At 33.1% G+C, this 21079-nt stretch overlaps 2 protein-coding genes and 1 long non-coding RNA gene across 4 annotated transcripts; 2 read left to right on the top strand and 1 right to left on the bottom strand.

The window, feature by feature from the left end:
* The first annotated feature begins 5873 nt into the window (after positions 1 to 5873).
* Positions 5874 to 15544, top strand: LOC145307350 (uncharacterized). 2 transcript variants are annotated; one of them, XM_080149730.1, is made up of 9 exons: positions 5874 to 5938; positions 6455 to 6519; positions 7570 to 7647; positions 10756 to 10818; positions 13304 to 13363; positions 14034 to 14067; positions 14635 to 14699; positions 14873 to 14932; positions 15435 to 15544. In XM_080149730.1, the coding sequence occupies exons 1-9, from the start codon at positions 5876 to 5878 to the stop codon at positions 15505 to 15507; spliced, it is 561 nt and encodes a 186-aa protein (XP_080005856.1). In that variant the 5' UTR covers positions 5874 to 5875; the 3' UTR covers positions 15508 to 15544. The 2 variants fall into 2 exon arrangements, with proteins under 2 accessions (XP_080005856.1, XP_080005857.1); XM_080149731.1 differs by lacking the exon at positions 10756 to 10818 and adding an exon at positions 12518 to 12580.
* Positions 15545 to 15987: 443 nt separating this feature from the next.
* On the top strand, positions 15988 to 18412 carry LOC145306809 (uncharacterized). Its single transcript, XM_080149103.1, has 4 exons — positions 15988 to 16077; positions 16548 to 16636; positions 17607 to 17696; positions 18221 to 18412. The coding sequence occupies exons 1-4, from the start codon at positions 16004 to 16006 to the stop codon at positions 18292 to 18294; spliced, it is 327 nt and encodes a 108-aa protein (XP_080005229.1). The 5' UTR covers positions 15988 to 16003; the 3' UTR covers positions 18295 to 18412.
* Positions 18413 to 19230: 818 nt separating this feature from the next.
* On the bottom strand, positions 19231 to 21069 carry LOC145307322 (uncharacterized). Its single transcript, XR_013875395.1, has 3 exons — positions 20987 to 21069; positions 19959 to 20056; positions 19231 to 19274 (listed from the first exon to the last, which is right to left on the bottom strand). It is a non-coding gene; the product is annotated as an uncharacterized LOC145307322 (long non-coding RNA).
* Between the last annotated feature and the right edge of the window lie 10 nt (positions 21070 to 21079).

A 21079-nucleotide genomic window follows, 5' to 3' on the forward strand; every position in this document is an offset into this window, starting at 1 on the left:
GTCCCCTCTCTCCGTGGGGTTGAATGCTTTTTTTTTTTTTTGAAGAATCAGCTTTAAATATTCACATTTTTTGGATAAAGATTTGGATAAAGTTAAATTATATCGTATTAAAATTTCTCCGTTTGTATAATGTGAAGAAAATGACAAAACAATATACAAGTATAGTCCCTTTCGTGACGACGCCTCTTAAGGGGTGTTTTGTCGTATTTTCAAAGTAGCTTTTGAAGGGTAAGGTTAAGTTTGGTGATTGCCCTGCAGGGTTAGAGCCTCCTTGCTGGGGCTAGAAATAGGAGAAAAGCTACTGTGAAAATACAACAAAACGCCCCTTAAGAGGCGTTGTCATGAAAGGGACTATACCCAAATATACGTATAATACCCAGTCAATAATTAAAAGTTGAATTTCTTAGCATATAGAGCTAGTTTTCTAAAAATTATAAAGACGAAAATTTTATTGCTCATATTTTTAGAAAAATCGTATTTAAAAGAAATGTTTGTCTGCTAGAATTTTTTTAATATTTGATTGATAATTGGGCGAGTTTGAGCATCTAGACTTACTAAATCTATTCTTGATTCTAGTTAAATTGACGCACCCATTTTTAAAAGCGAAGCTTTTCTATAATAGGGTTGGTCCGTCCGTCCGTTCGGAACGGATCGCTCTTTTCGTTAACTTAGGCATGTTAGAGTTGTCCTATCGATTTTAAACTTTGCATGGTGATTCCTGTAATAGCTAGGCACAATTTAAAAAGCGTAGCAAATCTATAATCAACATAGGAATGTCAGTACGTCCATTTTAAACACTGATTCCTAGGACAACAAAGTACAATGTTATAAGCAAAGCATCCCTATAATCAAGTCCTAAAATGTGAGTATGTCCTGAAACATTATCCTAAATTTTCTCAGTTTTTAACAAATTTACTTACACTTTTTTAGACTTTTATACTTTTAAATTCTGAGTTCTGACACTCTACTAGTCTTAATCTTCGTTCCTCCTACCGTTTCAGAGCTTCGCTTTTATGGATGTTGTCATCTTTGTTTAGTAGCAATCTCTATATACAATTCTGACTGTCAGTATGTCCTTTTGTCTTACCGTCCATCTACAATAAGACGTTAAAAATGGTTCTTACTGCTGCTATGTCAGATGCGCGATATAAATAGGTTGTGCATTTAAAGAGTTGTCTGATTGGTGTTACCATTGGATTTCTGAAGAAAAAAAATTCTTTTACTTATGTAATTTATGCAATATAATTTATGAATGGAACTTTTGAGTGTCTAATTGTGAATTATCTCATTTATTCTTGTAAAATTATGCCTTTTTTTGTTGTTGCATCAAAAATACTTTTTTTGTGCTTAATAAGGAAATTTTCTACAGCAAAATTTAGGCCAATAAGTTGTAAATATAAGCATAATTTATGTTTTAAAGGTTGTGTATCCTTTTAAAACTAAAATGGTATATATATGATGGTAGGTGTAGTGGACAGACCTACATTTAGGGCTAGCTTCGCTCTGTAGCATTTATGAGTATTTATAAAAGTTTGCTTATTAGGGTGGGTCGATTTTGTACATTTTTATCTGAGACCAAAGCGGGAACTTGCACATGATTTCCATAAGTATAATACACCTCTGGATGATTTAAAATTTATCTAAAGTCTAAAATTTGTTGGCTAACACACCCACAATTGTATAGCTATTTGTGAATATGATTTCATGGTGCTCATAGAAAAGACGTTAAGAAGTTGAATCAGGAACTTTTGTTCGTTTCAAAATATCTCGTTCCTAGCCTTAGATTGACCAAAAAACCTATCCAATTCTCATCAAAACCTAAGATTTAAGATAAATATTAAATCATCCAGAGGTGTATAAAAAACGCTATGGTCCAAAAATGTCCAAAATCAACCCACCCTAATAGTCAATACTCAATTGAGCAATAAAGACATATTTTATGTGTGTTTTTTTCAAAGGGATAAGACAATAGCCAATAAATTTATGTACATCCCCAATGTTAATGCACATAATTACCCTTTCTTCAGATTACAATTAGTGGTTGAAACGTATGAACACCCACTTTAATAACTAAACCAATAAAATTCGTTAAAAGTCCCCAAAGTTGTTAATGTTATTAAAAAACTTTGGCACTTTGTGTAATAAACAGCCCATTGTCCCCTCTCTCTCTGAATTTCTCATTCAGCTCATAACTATGTACGGTAATAACTTGTACGTTCAACCGTTTGGCAGCCAGTAGTCTTTAAAGTACATATATTTGTTTTGTAGCAATATTATTCAAGTATGTATGTATCTGTGTGTCTGTCTGTCTGTGTTTCTGTCTATATGTCTGTCTGTTTGTTTGCCTGTCTGTCTGTCTCTGTGTTTATCTGTGTGTCTGTGTGTCTGTTTGTTTGTCTTTCTGTTTTGTGTGTCTGTCTGTTTGCCTGTCAGTCATTCTTTCTGTATATCTATTTATATGTCTGTCTGTCTGTCTGTCTGTCTATCTGTCTGTCTGTCTATCTGTCTGTCTGTCTATCTGTCTGTCTGTCTATCTGTCTGTCTGTCTATCTGTCTGTCTGTCTATCTGTGTGTCTGTCTATCTGTATGTCTGTGTGTCTGTCTATCTGTCTGTCTGTCTATCTGTCTGTGTGTTTGTTTGTGTGTCTGTCTATCTGTTTTTTTGCCTGTCTGTCTGTCTGTTTGTTTGTCTGTGTGTCTATCTGTGTGTCTGTCCGTATATCTGTCTGTCTGTCTGTATATCTGCCTGTCATAACCTGTACGTTCAGCCGTTTGGCAGTCAGTAGTCTTTAAAGTACAAATTATTTTTGGAGATAATCTTTCCCTGCAATATTATAGCTAACATTCAATTATGTATATATCTGTATGTCTGTCTGTTTGTGTGTCTGTCTATCTGTCTGTCTGTTTGTTTCTCTGTGTGTCTATCTGTGTGTCTGTCCGTATATCTGTCTGTCTGTCTGTATATCTGTCTGTCATAACCTGTACGTTCAGCCGTTTGGCAGTCAGTAGTCTTTAAAGTACAAATTATTTTTGGAGATAATCTTTTCCTGCAATATTATAGCTAACATTCAATTATGTATATATCTGTATGTCTGTCTGTTTGTGTGTCTGTCTATCTGTCTGTTTGTTTGTTTGCCTGTCTGTCTATTTGTTTGCTTGTCTGTTTATCTGTGTGTCTGTCTATCTATCTGTCTGTTTGTTTGCCTGTCTGTCTGTCTGTTTGTTTGTCTGTCTGTCTCCGTGTGTATCTATATGCCTGTATGCCTGTATGTCTGTCTATCTGTCTATCTGTCTGTCTGTTTGTCTGTCTGTGTGTCTGTCTGTTTGTGTGTCTGTCTATCTGTCTCTCTGTCTGTTTGTTTGTTTGTTTGTCTTTCTGTATGTCTGACTGTTTGTTTGCCTGTATGTCTTTGTGTCTATCTATATGTCTGTCTGTTTGTCTGTGTGTCTATCTAACCGTCTGTCTGTTTGTTTACCTGTCTGTCTGTCTCTGTGTTTATCTGTGTGTCTATCTGTGTGTCTGTTTGTTTGTCTTTCTGTTTTGTGTGTCTGTCTGTTTGCCTGTCAGTCATTCTTTCTGTATGTCTATTTATATGTCTGTCTGTCTGTCTATCTGTGTGTCTGTCTATCTGTCTGTCTGTGTGTCTGTCTATCTGTCTGTGTGTCTGTCTATCTGTCTGTGTGTCTATCTGTTTGTCTGTCTATCCGTCTATCTGTGTGTCTGTCTGTATATCTGTCTGTCATAAATATATACGTTCTCAGCAATATTATAGCATGAACTCAACTAGATCCAAAAATGCAGGGAGGGAGGGGACATTGGGATGTTTATTACACTAGTCTCCAATCTTTAAAAGTAATGATTTATTATTGGATTAACATCTTTGGAGACTTTTATTGAATTTTGATTAGTTCAATGTTCAAACGTTTTAACCATAAATTGTAATTTACTAGGGATAGAATGTGAATCATCATTGGGGATGTATTTCAATTTATCGGCAATTATCTCATTCCTTTAGATCCCTGCAAAAATGTAAATAAATCACTAACTCATATTTCACAAATGTATCAGTTTAGTTTTTCATCAAAACTTTGCTTTACAACATGTTTAACAATATTGAAAGCAAAGCTTCTCAACAAAGCCCAATTGTGTCAAAAATGATCCATGTGACGTAATAAAAATGAGGGATTGTACATCCCTTTTTTAGGGGTTTTCTTTCCCACTTTTCCTCTTATCTCTCTAATTTTATTACGTCACATGGATAATTTTGACATAATTTGGGCTTTCTGAGCTTTTCCATATTTAAGATTTTTCAGTCCGTCCGTCTGTCTGACAGTATTGTATAGCTCTTATTCAGGGATCTAAAGGGATAAGACAATGGCCTATAAATTGATGTACATCCCCAATGTTTATAGAAAATGATCCCTTCTTTAGATTTCAATTAGCGGTTAAAACGTTTGAACTTTAAACTTATAAACCAACCAATCTAAATCCCAAAAATTGTTAAGCCAACGAATAATAAAATGTTATTATAAAACTTTGGGAACTGGTTCAATAAACAACCCATTGTCCCCTTTCTCTCTGAAAGCTTTTTCCATATTTAGGACCTTTCAGTTCATCCGTCTGTCTGACAGTATTGTATGATGACGGGTAAGAAAATTCCGAAAATAGAAATGACGCAAAAGTTACGCAAATTCTGATCTCAACTTTCACGTTTTTATAAAAATGCAATATATAATAATAGCTATCAAAACAATTTTCAAGCATAACTTTTATCTTATTAGGATATTGATTAAATTAGAAAAAAAATTTTGTCATGTGCAATTCGTGATCAAACACCTAATTGAAAAAAAAATGCAAGACATAGCTTTTATTTTAAGAAAGACTAGGGGCAACGCCCACTAGAAGCCTCTAGGTGTTCTATAAAAAATATTAAAAAAAAAATTGAGGCGGGGGATTTTAAATTGGCAGGGTGGAGATACGCTTTCCCAAAATAGTTAAAAACCTTCCCCGTACCTAAAAAAAGCTTAATTGCACTGGAAAACCAAACAGATGTCATTTTTAATAAAAAAAATATTTTAAAAATTGGCGCATTTGTATGAACATCAAGAATGACGCTAAAAAGGGGGAACGAAAAAGAGAGGGGGGAACAGGTTTTAAGAATTCCAAGATATGTAATAACCCAATCTCCAGTCATCGTATTGTGTAGCTCTTATTCAGGGATCTAAAGGGATAAGACAATGGCCAATAAATTGATGTACATCCCCAATATTTATACAATAATGGTTCCTTATTTAGATTTCAATAAGTGGTTGAAACGTTTGGACACTGAACTTTATAAACCAACCAATCAAAATCTCAAAAATTGTTAAGCAAACGAATAAGAAAATGTTATTTTAAAACTTTGGGTAACGTAGTAACCAGTAACGTATAGCTCTTATTCAGGCAGGTTAAAATAATAGAGAGAGTGGGGCAATCTAGTTCTAATGTTATAATTTTCATTTTTATATTTGGGGAAAAATGTTTTACATGATTTTTCAGTATGGCTGAGAACCAGTTCTAATTTAGTGGATATTATTCGGTTTTGAATCCATATTAGAATAGTTATCTATAGTATCATATTATAGACAGTTGTCCGCAGATATTAAAATGTAAAATTATTGAGATTAAAGCCAGTTTTTTTTAGGCCCGAGCAAACAAAACTGGTATTGATTTAATATTTTTTAATCTAAAAATTGTGAAAAAATTTAAAATTTTAATACTGTGTTATCCATGATTTTTCCGTATGGCTGAGAACCGGTTCTAATCCAGCGGATATTAATTCGTTTGGAAGCCATATTTGAAATTATATTAATTATATATTCTGTTTAAGATATCATGTTCAGAATTTTAAAATTATTGTTTCTGATTTTATCTCAAGTTTATCTAGCTGATGCTCAAGTAGGTATATATCTGTGTGTCTGTCCCTTTGTCTGTCTGTCTGTCTATCTGTCTGTATGTCTATATGTGTGTCTGTATGTGTTTCTGTCTGTTTATCTGTCTGTCTCTAGGTCTGTGTGTCTGTCTGTGTGTCTGTCTTTCTGTCTATCTGTCTGTTTTTCTGTCTTTCTGTCTGTCTTTTTGCCTATCTATCTGTCTGTCTTTCTGTCTGCTTACCTGTTTGTCTGCCTGTCTGTCTGTATGTTTGTCTGTCACTCTGTCTGTCTGTGTGTCTGTCTGCCTGTGTGTCTGTCTGCCTGTCTGTCTATATATTTGTCTTGTTTATCTGTCTTTCAGTAGGTCTCTGTGTCTGTCTGTGCGTGTGTATTTTTGTCTGTGTGTCTTTCTTTTATGTTTATCTGTCTGTCTTGTCTGTCTGTTTTGTCTGTCTGTCTTGTCTGTCTAACTGAATTTCTGTCTATCTATATTTGTATCTATCTATCTATCTATCTCGTATCTAGCCATCTATCTATCTAGAAGACCGAGTGGACCAAGTGTAGAACCTTCACTGAGACAGACTGTGGAACTCAATATAAGTACTGGTAAGTTTTTTTTCAGTATGGCTTCCAAACCGATTTATATCCGTTGGGTTAGAACCGGTTCTAAAAATAAGAACTGAAAAATCATGCTAAGAATTGCATTACAGACAATTATCCGTGAATATCAAAATATCTGGTGTGGTATAGTCAAGTATATCAATCCCTTTCCCTGTGACCCCCGCAGCGGCCACCAGTAAACCTGCCAGCAAGCCTGCTTCTCTCCACTACATCTTGAGTTTAGTTGATATTTATGTTTTGATATAGCCAGTCCTTCCAGCATCAAGACCTCAACAGCTACCCTTTGGTTCATCGACTAGCGAGATCCTTCAGCAATAACAATCAGCCAATTGGATTAATGTTATCAAAATATTTGATATTTTAGAATTAGGCATTTCTAAATTAGGCGTTTAGATAGTTTAGAATTAGGTATTTTTAAATTAGGCATTTTTAAAATTAGACATTTTTAAAATTAGGTATTTTTAGTTAGGCATTTTTAGTTTTTAAATTAGGCATTTATAAATTAGTTGTTTTTAAATTAGGTGTTTTTAACGTAGGTGTTTTTAACATTAGCAATTTTTAAACTTAGATGTTTTTAGTTAGGTATTTTTAGTTAGACATTTTTAAATTAGGTGTTTTGTCCCCACTCCCCTTTGTGAGTGGCTGTTATTTCAACCAGACATCCGCCTTGTAGCATTGGCCGCCTAAGTGCAGGGCTGCTTCTTCAATCTTAATCTACATTTTATTATCTGTGTTTGTTCATTATTTTGTAACCTTAATAAAGAATTGCTCTTTTGATACAATTGGTATTAATTCAAAGTAAGAATCTACTCTATAAGTCTGATAAGTCTAATATACCTCACTGGGCTTCACTTTGAACAAGACAAATTCTGAACGGTTTCTGTGTACTTTTAGCAGGCTAAAACAACGATCCACCATACACTCCCTTTACCCCCTTCCCTCCTGATAGATGAACAAACTGACCAGTAAATTACCTAAATTGACAATATTTTCACCCTGTCATAATATCCATTTATATTGTACCTCTATTATAAGGCCAAATGTAAAAGATAGAAAGATTGGGACCAGATGTAAGAATGCCCTCAGAAAATACAAGAAACAAAAAAGTCAATGGTAAGTGGGATATACAGGGTGCACCACATTAATCCGGACTTTTTCCTATTTTTAAACAAATAAACATAAAATCGTCAATTTCAAAGATTTTATTGAATTTAAAAAACTGGGAAGCAACCTAGGTATATGACTATTAGATTATTTAATAAAATCGCTGCCAGCCTCAATCACCGCCTCTACCCGCCCCCTGAACCGCCCGCCGACCCTGGTCACCATGTCCCTGTTCAAGCAGGCGAAGTTCTCCATGATAGGAGCAATGAGAGAGGTCTTTTTGGTATGGGTGCGTCTATTGGTTCATGCTTTAATGGCGCTCCAGACCCAAAAGTTCATTGGATTAAGATCGGGGCTGCTGGGAGGCCACATCTCCTTAAGGAGTGAGTAACAACAGGATCCAAATTAACCTATCTTTAATTAAAGCTACCCTTTGACACGGCGGCTCTCATTTGGGCCACAGTTAAGCTAGAACAACGTTTTATACCTTTTTAAAAATGGCACGAAGATTAAGATAGGGTTATCTTAGTCTAAAACGAGTTTCAAGGTTCCATATGGGCCCCTGAAGTCAAGAACCTAGAAATTGTCAAGATTTTTGACGTTTTTGACATCTTAAAATCTACCACGATCCACTTTGTCGGAATACTACAGCCAAGTCAGCTGGGATAGAGAGCTCTAGTCTTTTCTAGTGTTTTCACTAGGTATCTGATAGTATCTCCAGCAAGTTTTATTAGTCCATCTCACCTACAGATGGGCTGAGGTCAGATTTAGTAGGCCCAAGTCATAAATCCACGGTAATTTATCTGCGCAATTCGAATCTGCCTTGATGAACATATGCGCGGCCAGCTCGGCGTACACGTCCTCCATCATCCAAAGATTTTCATGGGCAAAAAGGTCATCACCTAAGCTTTTTATAGTAGGGTCAAACGTCCTGATTGGTCAAGTAGTTTTGGCGCTATGGCCATTTAAAAAAGTCCGGATTTATGTGGCGCACCCTGTATATGAAAATAGGTTCTAGCAGATAGGCCTCTAGAGGCTTGTAGAGGTAATAGAGGGGGCGAACGGTTAAATTTGACAAATCCAATTCTTTTTATTCTAGTTTTAAAAAAGAAAAAGTAAAAAAATAAATTTTAAATTTAAAAATTAAAAATATATATATCTCAATGTGCAGTAGGGTGGGTTGATTTTGGACATTTTTATCTGAGACCAAAGCACATTATGGCTTTTTCAGCGGGCAATGTTTTGACTCCTATTCAATAATAGCTATACAGTATTTAGACTTTAGATAAATTCTAAATCATCCAGAGGTGTATTATACTTATAAAAGTTCCTCAGATAAAAATGTCCAAATTAAAAAAAAAGTAATTTCTTTCAGAATATATATTTAGGTCACTATTAATTATTAGTATATTGACAAGAAAATTTATATTTCACCACTTCAAGATAAGATAAGTAAAAAATGTCCAGCATTCTTAGTCAAAATTGTATCGAACGTTTTGTTAAGTTTGAGGTGTCTTTAATTGTCTATGTTGTCAAATGCTAATAATAATAAAAAGTCAAAAGTACACTAACTATTTCTCATATGTATGTTTAGATTAACGCTAATATGGATTAAATTACAACATATATGTATAAATTATATTACAACATATATAACATGAGTATTTGCATATGTATCATCAAATATCCATTTTATTAAAAAAATTAGCTTCATAAAGTATATGTTACTATTATCGATTTCTTGTACATAAAGGTAAAACATACAAGGTGGGGCAAATAAGACCGGACAAACTTTAAACGGCCATAGCACCAAAACTACTTGAACAATTAGGACATTTGACCACACTATAAAAAGCTTAAGTAATGAGCTTTTGGCACAAAAAAATCTTTGGACGAAGATAGACATGTACAACGAGCTAACCGCGCATATGTTCAACAAGGCAAATTCCAAATGTGCTGGTGGTTTAATCTGGATTCTCGACTAGGGCCCACTAAATCTGACCTCAGCCCATCTGTAGGTAGAGTTATGCAACTTGCTGGGGATACTGTTAGATACATAAGTAAGACACTAGAAAAGACTAGAGCTCTCTATCTGAAATGGCTTGGCCGTAGTACTCCAGCAAATTGATACGGGGCATATTTTGAGATGTTAAAAACGTCACAAAAATGAGAAAGTTCGTCAAAATTTCTCGGTTATTTACTTCAGGGACCCATATTGAACTTTAAAACTCATTGTAGACTATGGGTTGCGCTGACAACCCTAGCTGAAACTTCATGCCATTTCCGAAAAGGTAAAGCACGTTGTTCTAGCTCACCTGTGGTCTAAATAAGAGCCTCTGTGTATAAGGATAGCTTGAAAGTTGGGCGAATTTGGATCCTGCGGTTACTCACGTTCCTAAGGAAATCTGGCCTCCCAGCAGCCCGATCTTAATTCAATGGCCTTTTGGGCCTAGGGCTACTTTGAATCATGCACCAATAGACTTGCCCATACCACAAAGACCTCCCTCATTGCCACTATCAAGGAGAACTACGCCAGCTTGGACAGGTACATTTTGACCTGGACCTGCCGGCGGTTGAGAAGGCGGATAGAGGCGGTAATTAGGGCTGGCAGCAATTTTATTCAAAAATTTTTTTAAAAATCTTTAAAATTGACGATTTTATGTTCATTTGTTTAGAAGTTAGAATTTGTCCGGTCTTATTTGCCCCACCCTGTATATATATTATAAACTAATATATATTGAAAGTTATTTATACTGTACCAAAGTCGTAATACAAATATGTGTCTGTAGATTTACCATATATATCACATTACTATATAGTTTTCAAAATCAATCAAAATGCCTAAAAAACATGGTGAAACAGAAAATATCTCGTCAATATATTATTGATTAATGGTGACCTATTATATTCTGAAAGAAAATACTTAGGATCAATGCTGGAAGAATCACATGCTCTAGTTCATGGATAGTCCCATCATCTAGAGGTGTATTGTACTAATTAAAAACATGTGCAAGTTCCCGCATAGGTCTCAGATAGAAATGTCCAAAATCGACCCATCCTATTATGCAGGGCTGTCTGTCTGTCTATCTATCTATCTATCTATATCTGATTTTGCAGGGCTATGCTAGAAGCAGAAGATGCTTGTCCCAGAGCTGTTCAATGGAGAGCTTGCATGACCGAGTAATCTCTTTTCACTAATAACAGTGCCACCCATGCTACTTATCAACTTGTAATAACCATTACCTCGTATGGGCAGGATTCTCATTCTATTTAAGTGATCATCTAGAGAATCCAGAGCATCATCCATGTGTAATAAGATATATAAGTTTTCCGGAATTTTAAAGTTAGGGGGAGATTTGAAATCTGCATCAAATTTTGAGGATTTTTTATAAAATTCGTTTTTTCTATAATTCTTTATCTAGAAGCGGAAATGCAATTTAAGTTAATTAATTTTGGTATCCGTGATTGGTGGATTTAAAAAATCTGCGCTCTGATTGGATGTCGTACATCATTCAACCAATTAGAGCGCAGGTAGTTTAAAATCCAACTATCCTATTGGTCAAAATTAATTAACTTAAAATGTATTTCCGCTTTTAGATAAAGAATTATACAAAAAACGAATTTTATAAAAAATCCTTAAAATTTGCTGCAGATTTCAAATCTACTCCCTACATTAAAATTCCGGAAAACTTATATCTCTTAACCCCCAACCCCCCAAAAAATAAAAAATAACCCCCCAATTTTTTTTTCTTGTGTAGGTACCTATTTTTCCTCAATTTTTTTTCTTATGGGGAAGTTAGTTCACATAAAACTACTGGCGGCAGCACAAGTAGTACTTATTTTTTTTTTAATTACCTTTTGGGGCAAAGCTGCTAGTTATTCTTATAAAAAGCATGAGCAAGTTCCTCAGATAAAATATGTCAAAAATCAATTAATTTTTGACTCCTATACAATTGTATGTGCAGTAGCCAACGGCTTTTAGACTTTAGATAAATTTTAAATCATCCAGAGGTGTATTAAAAACATGTGCAAGTTCCCGCTTTGGTCTCAGATAAAAATGTCCAAAATCACCCATCCTATTGTGCAGGGCTGTCTGTATGTCTGTCTCTCTATCTATCTATCCATCTATCTATCTATCAATCTATCAATCTATCAATCTATCAATCTATCAATCTATCAATCTATCAATCTATCAATCTATCAATCTATCTATCTATCTATCTATATATCTATCTATCTATCTATCTATCTATCTATCTATCTATCTATCTATCTATCTATCTATCTATCTATCTATCTATCTATCTATCTATCTATCTATCTATCTATCTATCTATATATCTATCTATCTATCTATCTATCTATCTATCTATCTATCTATCTATATATCTATCTATCTATCTATCTATCTATCTATCTATCTATCTATCTATCTATCTATCTATCTATCTATCTATCTATCTATCTATCTATCTATCTATCTATCTATCTATCTATCTATCTATCTATCTATCTATCTATCTATCTATCTATCTATCTATCTATCTATCTATCTATCTATCTATCTATCTATCTATCTATCTTTCTATCTATCTATCTATCTATCTATCTATCTTTCTATCTATCTATCTATCTATCTATCTATCTATCTATCTATCTATCTATCTATCTATCTATCTATCTATATATCTATCTATCTATCTATCTATCTATCTATCTATCTATCTATCTATCTATCTATCTATCTATCTATCTATCTATCTATCTATCTATCTATCTATCTTTCTATCGATATATCTATCTATCTATCAATTTATCTATCTATCTATCTATCTATCTATCTATCTAACTATCTATCTAGTTATATCTGATTTTTCAGGGCTATGCTAGAAGCAGAAGATGCTTGTCCCAGAGCTGTTCAGTGGAGAGCTTGCATGACCGAGTAATATCTTTCCACTGATAACAGCGCCACCTATGCTACTTATCAACTTGTAATAACCATTACCTCGTATGGGCGGGATTCTCCTTTGATTTAAGTGATCATCTAGAGAATCCAGAGCATCATCCATGTGTAATGATACTCTGACACCCAAGGATATCCATCAGACAACCAACCCTATGATTATATGACCTTTATATGATAAGTCCTGTTTATTGGCCAAGGCATTCCCCCTAATCTTATTTATGTTGTGCCCCAGAATTATCAGCAGTAGGAACCGTGTTGAGCCATGATCATGGGTTTATCATCTATATAATAGCTATATAATCTATTATACAAAGTAGAATGATGTCTGTCCGTCTGTCTGTCTGTTGGTCTGTCCGTCCCTTAAGATCTCGGTAACCGCTGAACCGATCGGATTCTACTCTTACAAGCACACACACACACACATACCTACTGTTACTAAAGAATAGAGCTAAATTTCTTCACAGTTCCTATTTTCAAATATATTTTGGTTAACAGAGCACCCTCTTCAGTCTAATTCCAGTTCGGAGGCAGACAAAAGCTGGCTTACTAAAGGAGAACCATATCAAGAAAACTGAAGCTAGCATTATACGGGAAAAACTTATCGGTTGAGGGGTTAGCGAAATAATTTGGCACACACAGACAGGCATACATCCTATTACTAAAGGATAAAACTATAAATGAAACTGTTGAAATATTCAGAACTTGGTCCCACAGAGAGGAGACTGATTATTGGTATCTGATTGATAGGCACAAATATGCAAAAGGGAAATTCATCTTTTTAATAGTTATTTATTGCGTAGTTTTATGGAAAGCTTTTTGCGGAAATTAAAACAAAAGGTTATTGTTAGTCCCGGGGCAGAGAAAACTGGTTATCATTTTTATGATTATTTTATTATTTTTCTGTAACTTTTGCTATTCATGATTTATCAGTATGGCTGAAATATGGTTGTTATTCAGTGGATATTAATCAGTTTTGAAGCCATACTGCAAAACTTGTAATACATTATTCTAATATGACATTCATATCATTCCAGATACTTCGTCCAAAAGTTTTTTTTAATTTGCCTATTTTCTTGAGCTTCTTGAGTTACAAACTAAAAAAATTATTTTATCCATCTGTCTGATTCTGTTTGCTTTACTTTAGTGTATGTTATCACCCTTGTTGAAAGCAAAGCATTTCTATAATTAGGTACGTCATTAACAATAATACTCTATAGTCGTTACCAGAATTGAAGCAGTTTTTAAACAAATTTACTTACAATTTTGTTTAGATTTTATACATTCATATTTTGCTTATTCAGTTTTGACACTACTATTATTAATGTTCGTTTTTTCACACCATTTCAGAGCTTCCCTTTTTTTGATGTCATCATCGTTTTAATATTTATTATAAGTTTTATTTATTTATTAATATTTAAAAAGATGATTTAAAAGGGACCCTGGGATTTTACAAAGCACAAGCCAGGAATCAATATTTATACATGAACAGACAATTTTATTGAGGAAACATTTTTTGAGAGATTTTTCTAAAATAATCTCTAAAACAGACACACAGACATCCTGTAATATCTATATAAGGATAAAGTACTTTAGGGACAGAAGGATGGGGATATTTATTAATTGTCCCAAAAGTTTGATAATAAAATTTTCTTATTAGTTGATTGAAAAACATTGGAAACTTTTAATGATTGATGATTGGTTGGTTCATTAAGTTGAGCATCCAAATGTTTCAACCACTAATTGCAATCTACAGAAGGAGTAGTTTTGTGTATGTGGATGTACATCAATATATCAGCCATTGTTCTATCCCTTTAGATCTCTGACTAAGAATTGATGTACATCCCCAATGAAATTATCCCCTTATGTAGATTACAATTATTGGTTGAATCGGAATTCAATAAGTTGCTAAGCCAACAAATGAGAAAACGTTATCATAAGACATTTGTTTGGATACATTTTGATTAATTGTAATAAAGACCCTCACCCCCTTTAGTTAAATGCCCCTAGAGGCTACTAATATTTTGCTGCAAAGTTGTGTGGAATATGGTGCTCAGCTGACTTCAATTAATTCTAAACAAGAACTTGATTGGTTACGGTAATTATAATTGTAATGTAATTGTCCTATGGTCTTTAAACTTCTGATGATTTTTATACAATAGTAATGTATATTGGCCTGCCATTAATCAATTAGTCTGAGTATTGGCCTATCATATAATTTGTATAATTAGTCTGTGTATTGGCCTATCATATAATTTGTATAATTGTTAGGGGTTTGATAAACTCCTTCACAAATTACAAGTATGTCTGTGTTCAAATTGGACTTATCAGGTTAGTAATCTATTTGAAGAATTCTTAAAGAATTCATGAGGTATCAGGCTTAAGTCTTGACCCTACTTCTTCATACTAAACATGTTAAAAATGGTAGACCTCTTATTCTATTTTGAACTCAGAGCCCCAATGAGCACAACTGCTAGATTATTTTAAATAGATATAAATTTGGTATGCAGAAGGGGTGTGTATCGCAAATCAATTTACTTATTCGGGGATGCTTTTTTTGAATTTTTATTGGATGGATGGACAACAAGGGGGTGTATCCATCTCACCTGACACCTATGTTGTCTGAATACACCACCTTAAAGAGTCAGTTCTCTTGATTCTGGATCAAGGGAGGTGTATTTTCTAGTTTGCTTTGCTCATCCCCATTGCAAATTCCCCCTGGCAAAAACATGTAAAATAGGAAAAACAGTTAGCATTGGAAAAACAATGTGATTTTTTGGTGTGATTGTGACAAAAAATATTTGTTGGTTTTAACATTGAATTGTATATTCAGGATGCATGGAAACTATCAGAATTGGACTGGCGCAGGAAACATTTCTCAATATTATTTTCTTGGCTGTTATTGAAGATAATTAGCTTAGAGTTAATGTTAGGGATTCTTCAGAAAAACAGAAAAAGAGGAAAACAGAGAAAACAAAATGCAAACTTAAAAATCAATAGGACAATTCTAACATGTCTAAATTAAAGAAAGAGCTAACTGTTATAGATGGATTGGTTCTTATTATAGAAAAGCTTTGCTTTAAAAAACTCAAAATTAAAAAATTTCCAGCAAAAATCTGTACACATAGAACTCATAACATGACCATATTGATCTTCCACTGTTGGAAAATGCTATTGGCTGTTTTAGAGAGTTTGTCTGTTTTGGGCAAGTGCATTCTCCCTTACTCTATCTATTAATGTCGCGCACCAGACATAGTAGCAGTAGAACTATTTTTAATGTCTTTAGTTATGATGCGGTGTCAAGATTTGAATCTATTACCTCCCAACAAGCAGATGCGCTACATGTTTAGTCTCGGCTAATTTGAGACATGTTGCCAACTAGTTAATAAGGCTGAAGATCAGATGGCAACAGCATGGAGATGGTTGGATGGTACTCCCATCACAGATTGGAAACTATTCTGGCATCAAAGAAATAAGTGAGACATTTTTTGTGCCCAGTGGGAGGGAGGTGACATTGGATTGTATTTTAATAGAACCCAAGGTTTTTGTAAACATGTTCTCTAATTTGTTGGCTTAAAAACTTTGATAATTCAAATATTCTTGGGCAGGTTTAACTATTATTGGTGTCCAATCTCCCAACCAATAAATTAAACTACAAAATGGAAATTTTGTTTATCACAATTTGGGGATATAGATAAATCTATTGTCAATTATCTTATCCTTAAGATTCATCAACAATTCTTTGATAAAAAAAAATTCAAAATACTAGGCTAGGGTTGATCAATCAAAGGAGGTTTGTTGCATTAGTCAGTATTTGAAATGTTTCTAAATAAATATAAAATAAACTAAAAGATTACAAAAACTTTTTTTGGTGTACCATATGGACAGATGAACTGACAAAAATAATTTGTAATGTAGGAGTGCTTTTTGAAAATATCCTATTCAGTAAAACCTTGGCTAAACCAGAAAACAAGGCTCGCTGGGAGCCAAATGATGGTTACGACACCGGCGAACAAGTTGATTTTGAATCTGAAGGTAATGATAAAATAAAAATTACCTAGTCTAGTTATAATACTGATAAACAAGTTGATTTTGAAGGTAATAATAAAGTAAAAAATAACCCAGCCTAGTTTTAATACTTATAAAAATGTTGGTATTGAATCTGAAGGTAATTATAAAATGTAAATTTTCCTACCTAGTTATAATACTTATAAACATATTGATTTTGATTTTGCTTGTAAAGACCTTTCTATATAAGAGAACAGGTTTTTAATACAATCCCAGCCAATAAAAAAGAAAGATATGGCAAACATCAAGAACTAAAAATAGACAAAGCTTTAATCTCTTGGGTATGTCTTTTGATGCCAAATCGTCAAGGATTGAGTAAGAAATCTGGTTAATGTGTCTATAGAAAGGTCTTACATAGCCCATCAAAACTTTTAACATCATGGGGTCTATCTCCAAGATTTTAAGTGTTTAATATGGTGAGCAATTATTTTTTAAACACCCTTTAGAAAGCTAAATTTATGTGAATTTGGTAACCAAAGTTTTATATTATTTGTTGGCATGAAACCTTTAGAAATCTTTATTAGATATTAATTGGATGGTTAAACTTTTCAACTAATAATTTTAAGCAATAGTTTCATATAGAACTGTACCAACTTAATTGATCAGAAAGTATTAAAAATTTCCATTGAGTGTCTTGTCAGCATTGTTATCAATCTTCTTTATAATTTATTTCTTTGTTACTTTAGGTCAGGTTTTGTTAGGTTATATTAGGTACTTTTATTAATGCTTGTTTGGTTGGTACAAACTAGCAGTGTCCTAATGACAAAATTCACATATAGGATAACATATAATAATTGATAAAGGTGTTCACATAATATCACACTAACTTTTCCACTGTAATATTAATCTACCAAAGTGATTTTTTGAATTTTATCATTCATTGTCTTATCCCTCAATATCCCTAATATTAATAAACTAACCTGTCCTGTTTTTCTAGTTTGCATGCGTTTGGACCATTTGGATAAACCTGCAGATCCCATATTTGGAGAGCTATATGATATGAACACAAATTGGACAACTGGAACCTCAGGAATGCCTTATATTTCTCACGCTCTTCATTATTTTCCCACCCTTTCAAAAAATCAAATATTTTCCTACATGTTGAGATAATTTCCCACATGTGCAAACATATTACCACATGTATAAATATTTTTGCACATGTTCAAATTTTTTCCAGCATTTTAACATTTTCCACATGGTAAAATTTTTTCCCAAATATTCAAGCATATCCTCACAGGTATAAAAATTTCCCTACTTGTTAAGATGAATTCCCACATGTGAAAACATATTACCACATATATAAATATTTACTAATATTGCTTCGAAACCAATCAATATCCGCTTAATTAGAACCAGATCTCAGCCATACTGAAAAATTATGTAAAGTATGTATTTAAAAATTTACAATCATAAGATTGAAACCTGTTTTGGGGCTGCAAAAACTGATTTTAATTTTATAACTGTACATTTTTATAACCGCGGAAAGGTGTTTATTATGCGATAAATAACTATTACACGCCTCTAGAGGCTAGTAAAGCATAATTTGAATCACAGGAGGATTACCATTCATCTGTAAGAAAGAGTGTAAACTTGGCTATAATCATGGAGATAGGAAGAATCATTAGAAATTTACATCCAACACAATCATACACTCCACCATGGAATTTGAGAAACATTGAAAGAACCGTAATTGAATAAATCCTGATTTTACAAAATAACTTTGAAATAAAAACTTTAAACACACATGTTTTTTTAGTAGGGAAGCTCATCATTAATTCACTTTGTCTGTTTGTATGTCTGTCAGTCTGTTAGTCCAAATCCTATGAAATCCTATTTGATTTGATATTTTAAATTCTAAAGTTACTATGGAGCCTACTGTATCTGTTCATCATCGGAAAAGTGATAGGTTCGAATCTTGGCCCAACACAACCTCATAATTAAAAATGGGTATGGTGTATGGCTTTAATATATAAAAGAGTAGGGCCCATAAAAAAGTGCAACTCATTACCAAGCACAGTTAGGACTTCTCAGACAAAGATCATGCAATCAAAGTGTTGGTTGTTGGTTGGATGTTACTTATCCTCATATCCAATCTTAATATTACATTACCTATGCATGTATTGTGTATATCTAAAGTTTACACATCATAATAATTTTGTCTAAATGATAAACAAGTATATGTTCAGTAAAGCAACACTAAGCTAATAATATTTCAGTAGAACAGAAGGTTTCACAGTATTGCAATTTTGTACATCTTGCTTCTTGTGAATTAGATATTTTTTTATTTTTTAAAGTGTTATTATATACTAGCAGCTGCGCACCTAGCATGCATGGGCTCTGTATACAAAGTGGTACGAAGGGGGCAGAAAAATAGCCTGAAACCATCTCAAGACCTATGTTCTCTAATTAAAGTTTCAGATTATATAAATCCTAAAATTCAGACAATCGGACAGGCAAACATCCTATATCTTTAAATAAATAGAGCCAAAATATGAAGCCAAAAATAATTTATTTTATAAAAAAAATTTAAAAACGAAAAAAAAGATTTCAAAAAAAATATTTTCTTCATATCATTACCAAGGTCATCATCATTCAATTCATTATGCTAAAAAGTAAAAAAGATTGAAATTTTAAAAGTCTTTTTAGCGTGGAACATTTACATAATATTAATCATGGATTTAAATTTTAATGCAAACAAGTATGACAACATCCATAAAAGCAAAGCTCTGAAACGATAGGACAAACAAACATTAACACTTGTACAGTGTCAGAACTGAATAATCAGAATATGAATTTTTAACAAAATTGTAAGTAAATTTGTTAAAAAACTGTTTTAATACAGGATAATGTTTAAGGACATACATACATTTTTAGGGCTTTATTATATAGATGCTTTGCATATAACAGTGTATTTTGTCGACCTAGGAATCATTATTCCAAAATTCAGAAGAATGGACTAATTTTATCTCATAAAAATTTGTTGTTAAAAAAGCTGAAAATCAACATGTATAAAATGGAAGTACGGACATTCTGGTAATGATTATAGAGTTGATACACTTTCTAAATCGTACCTAACTACTACAGGAATTACTATGCAAATTTTGAAATCGATAGGACAATTCTAACATGCCTAAATTAACAAAAAAAACTATTCATTCTGGACGAAACTGATTTTTTTTATATAAGAGTTTCTACTATTGTAAAATTTACTCATTATTTGCTTCTTTACCCCCTTTTATTTATTACGCTTTGTCTTTAAAATATTTATTATGAGTATCTGTATAATTACCTTGTATTTTAATTATATGTATATTTACACATGGCATAGCGTGGTTTATCGCAGTCAACGTCCAACCATTGCCAATTGTCACTGGAGATAGTGAAAGTCTAAAAGTAGAAAAGCTAGCATTCAATCATGTCTTTCAGGGGCGTCCAAGCTTTTTTAATTTTTGGTGGTAAAATTTGCTTGGGGGGATAATTATCCCCCCTGAAATCTGTTGGCAGGGGTAAATTTCCCCCCCCCCCCTCACAATTTATCCCCGGGGTATAATTTTTGGGGGGGTAATTTAATAGTGTAAAAAGGTACCTACCTAATTTTAAAATATTTAGTATAAAAATGTGTGTGAAGCGCGCAAAAATTTTTTTTGTTAGGGATTATTTATTTTTTTTGGGGAGGGGGGGGGGGTAAAATGGAAAAAAATTTGGGGGTACCCATGGCACCCCCAAATTCGTTTGGTGGGGGTAATCACCCCTTTACCCCCCCCCCCTTGGACGTCCTTGATGCTTTTATTGTATTTGAAAAATTAACGTATTTAAAAATGATACTGTAATATGCATTGGGATGTAATTGTAATCCATATTCAAGTAGGATTTTTTTTATTCTGTAATTCATACATTTTCGCTTAAAATACAACAAAATTATGTATAGCCTTTTTTTTATAAAAATTATTCTGTCAATATAGAATTCACTAGATTGGGTCAATTTCAATGATCTTTCTTTATTTTGAATGTGGTACATTTACCTACTGAACAGACTATTAATTTTGAAATTTAGGGGCAAATTTTTCTTTCTTTTCAGCTTTATTAACCTAAACCAAATTGTACTATATTTTCTTTAAAGTACAGTAAGGATCAAAAATTAGTTTTGAAGATATTGATCCTAGCTAAAGAAATCATGAAAATAACTAACAAACCCAAAATGTTGCAGACATGAACTTAATTTACAATTTACAAGGAGTTCTCTTGCTTGGATCAATATTTTTAAAATTTATTCTTATTCTTCTCTTCAGGTACTAAGATTATAAAAAATCAATTTACTGCAATACAGTTCCATTCAGGGTTGTTTCGTGGAGCCCAGCTTTTCAAGTCATTAAAACTAACTAAATTATAAAGTAAGAATAGTTATTTCTC

The sequence above is a fragment of the Acartia tonsa genome, chromosome 15, assembly GCF_053477335.1.
Source record: "Acartia tonsa isolate MP-2025a chromosome 15, ASM5347733v1, whole genome shotgun sequence".
NCBI lineage: Eukaryota > Metazoa > Arthropoda > Copepoda > Calanoida > Acartiidae > Acartia > Acartia tonsa.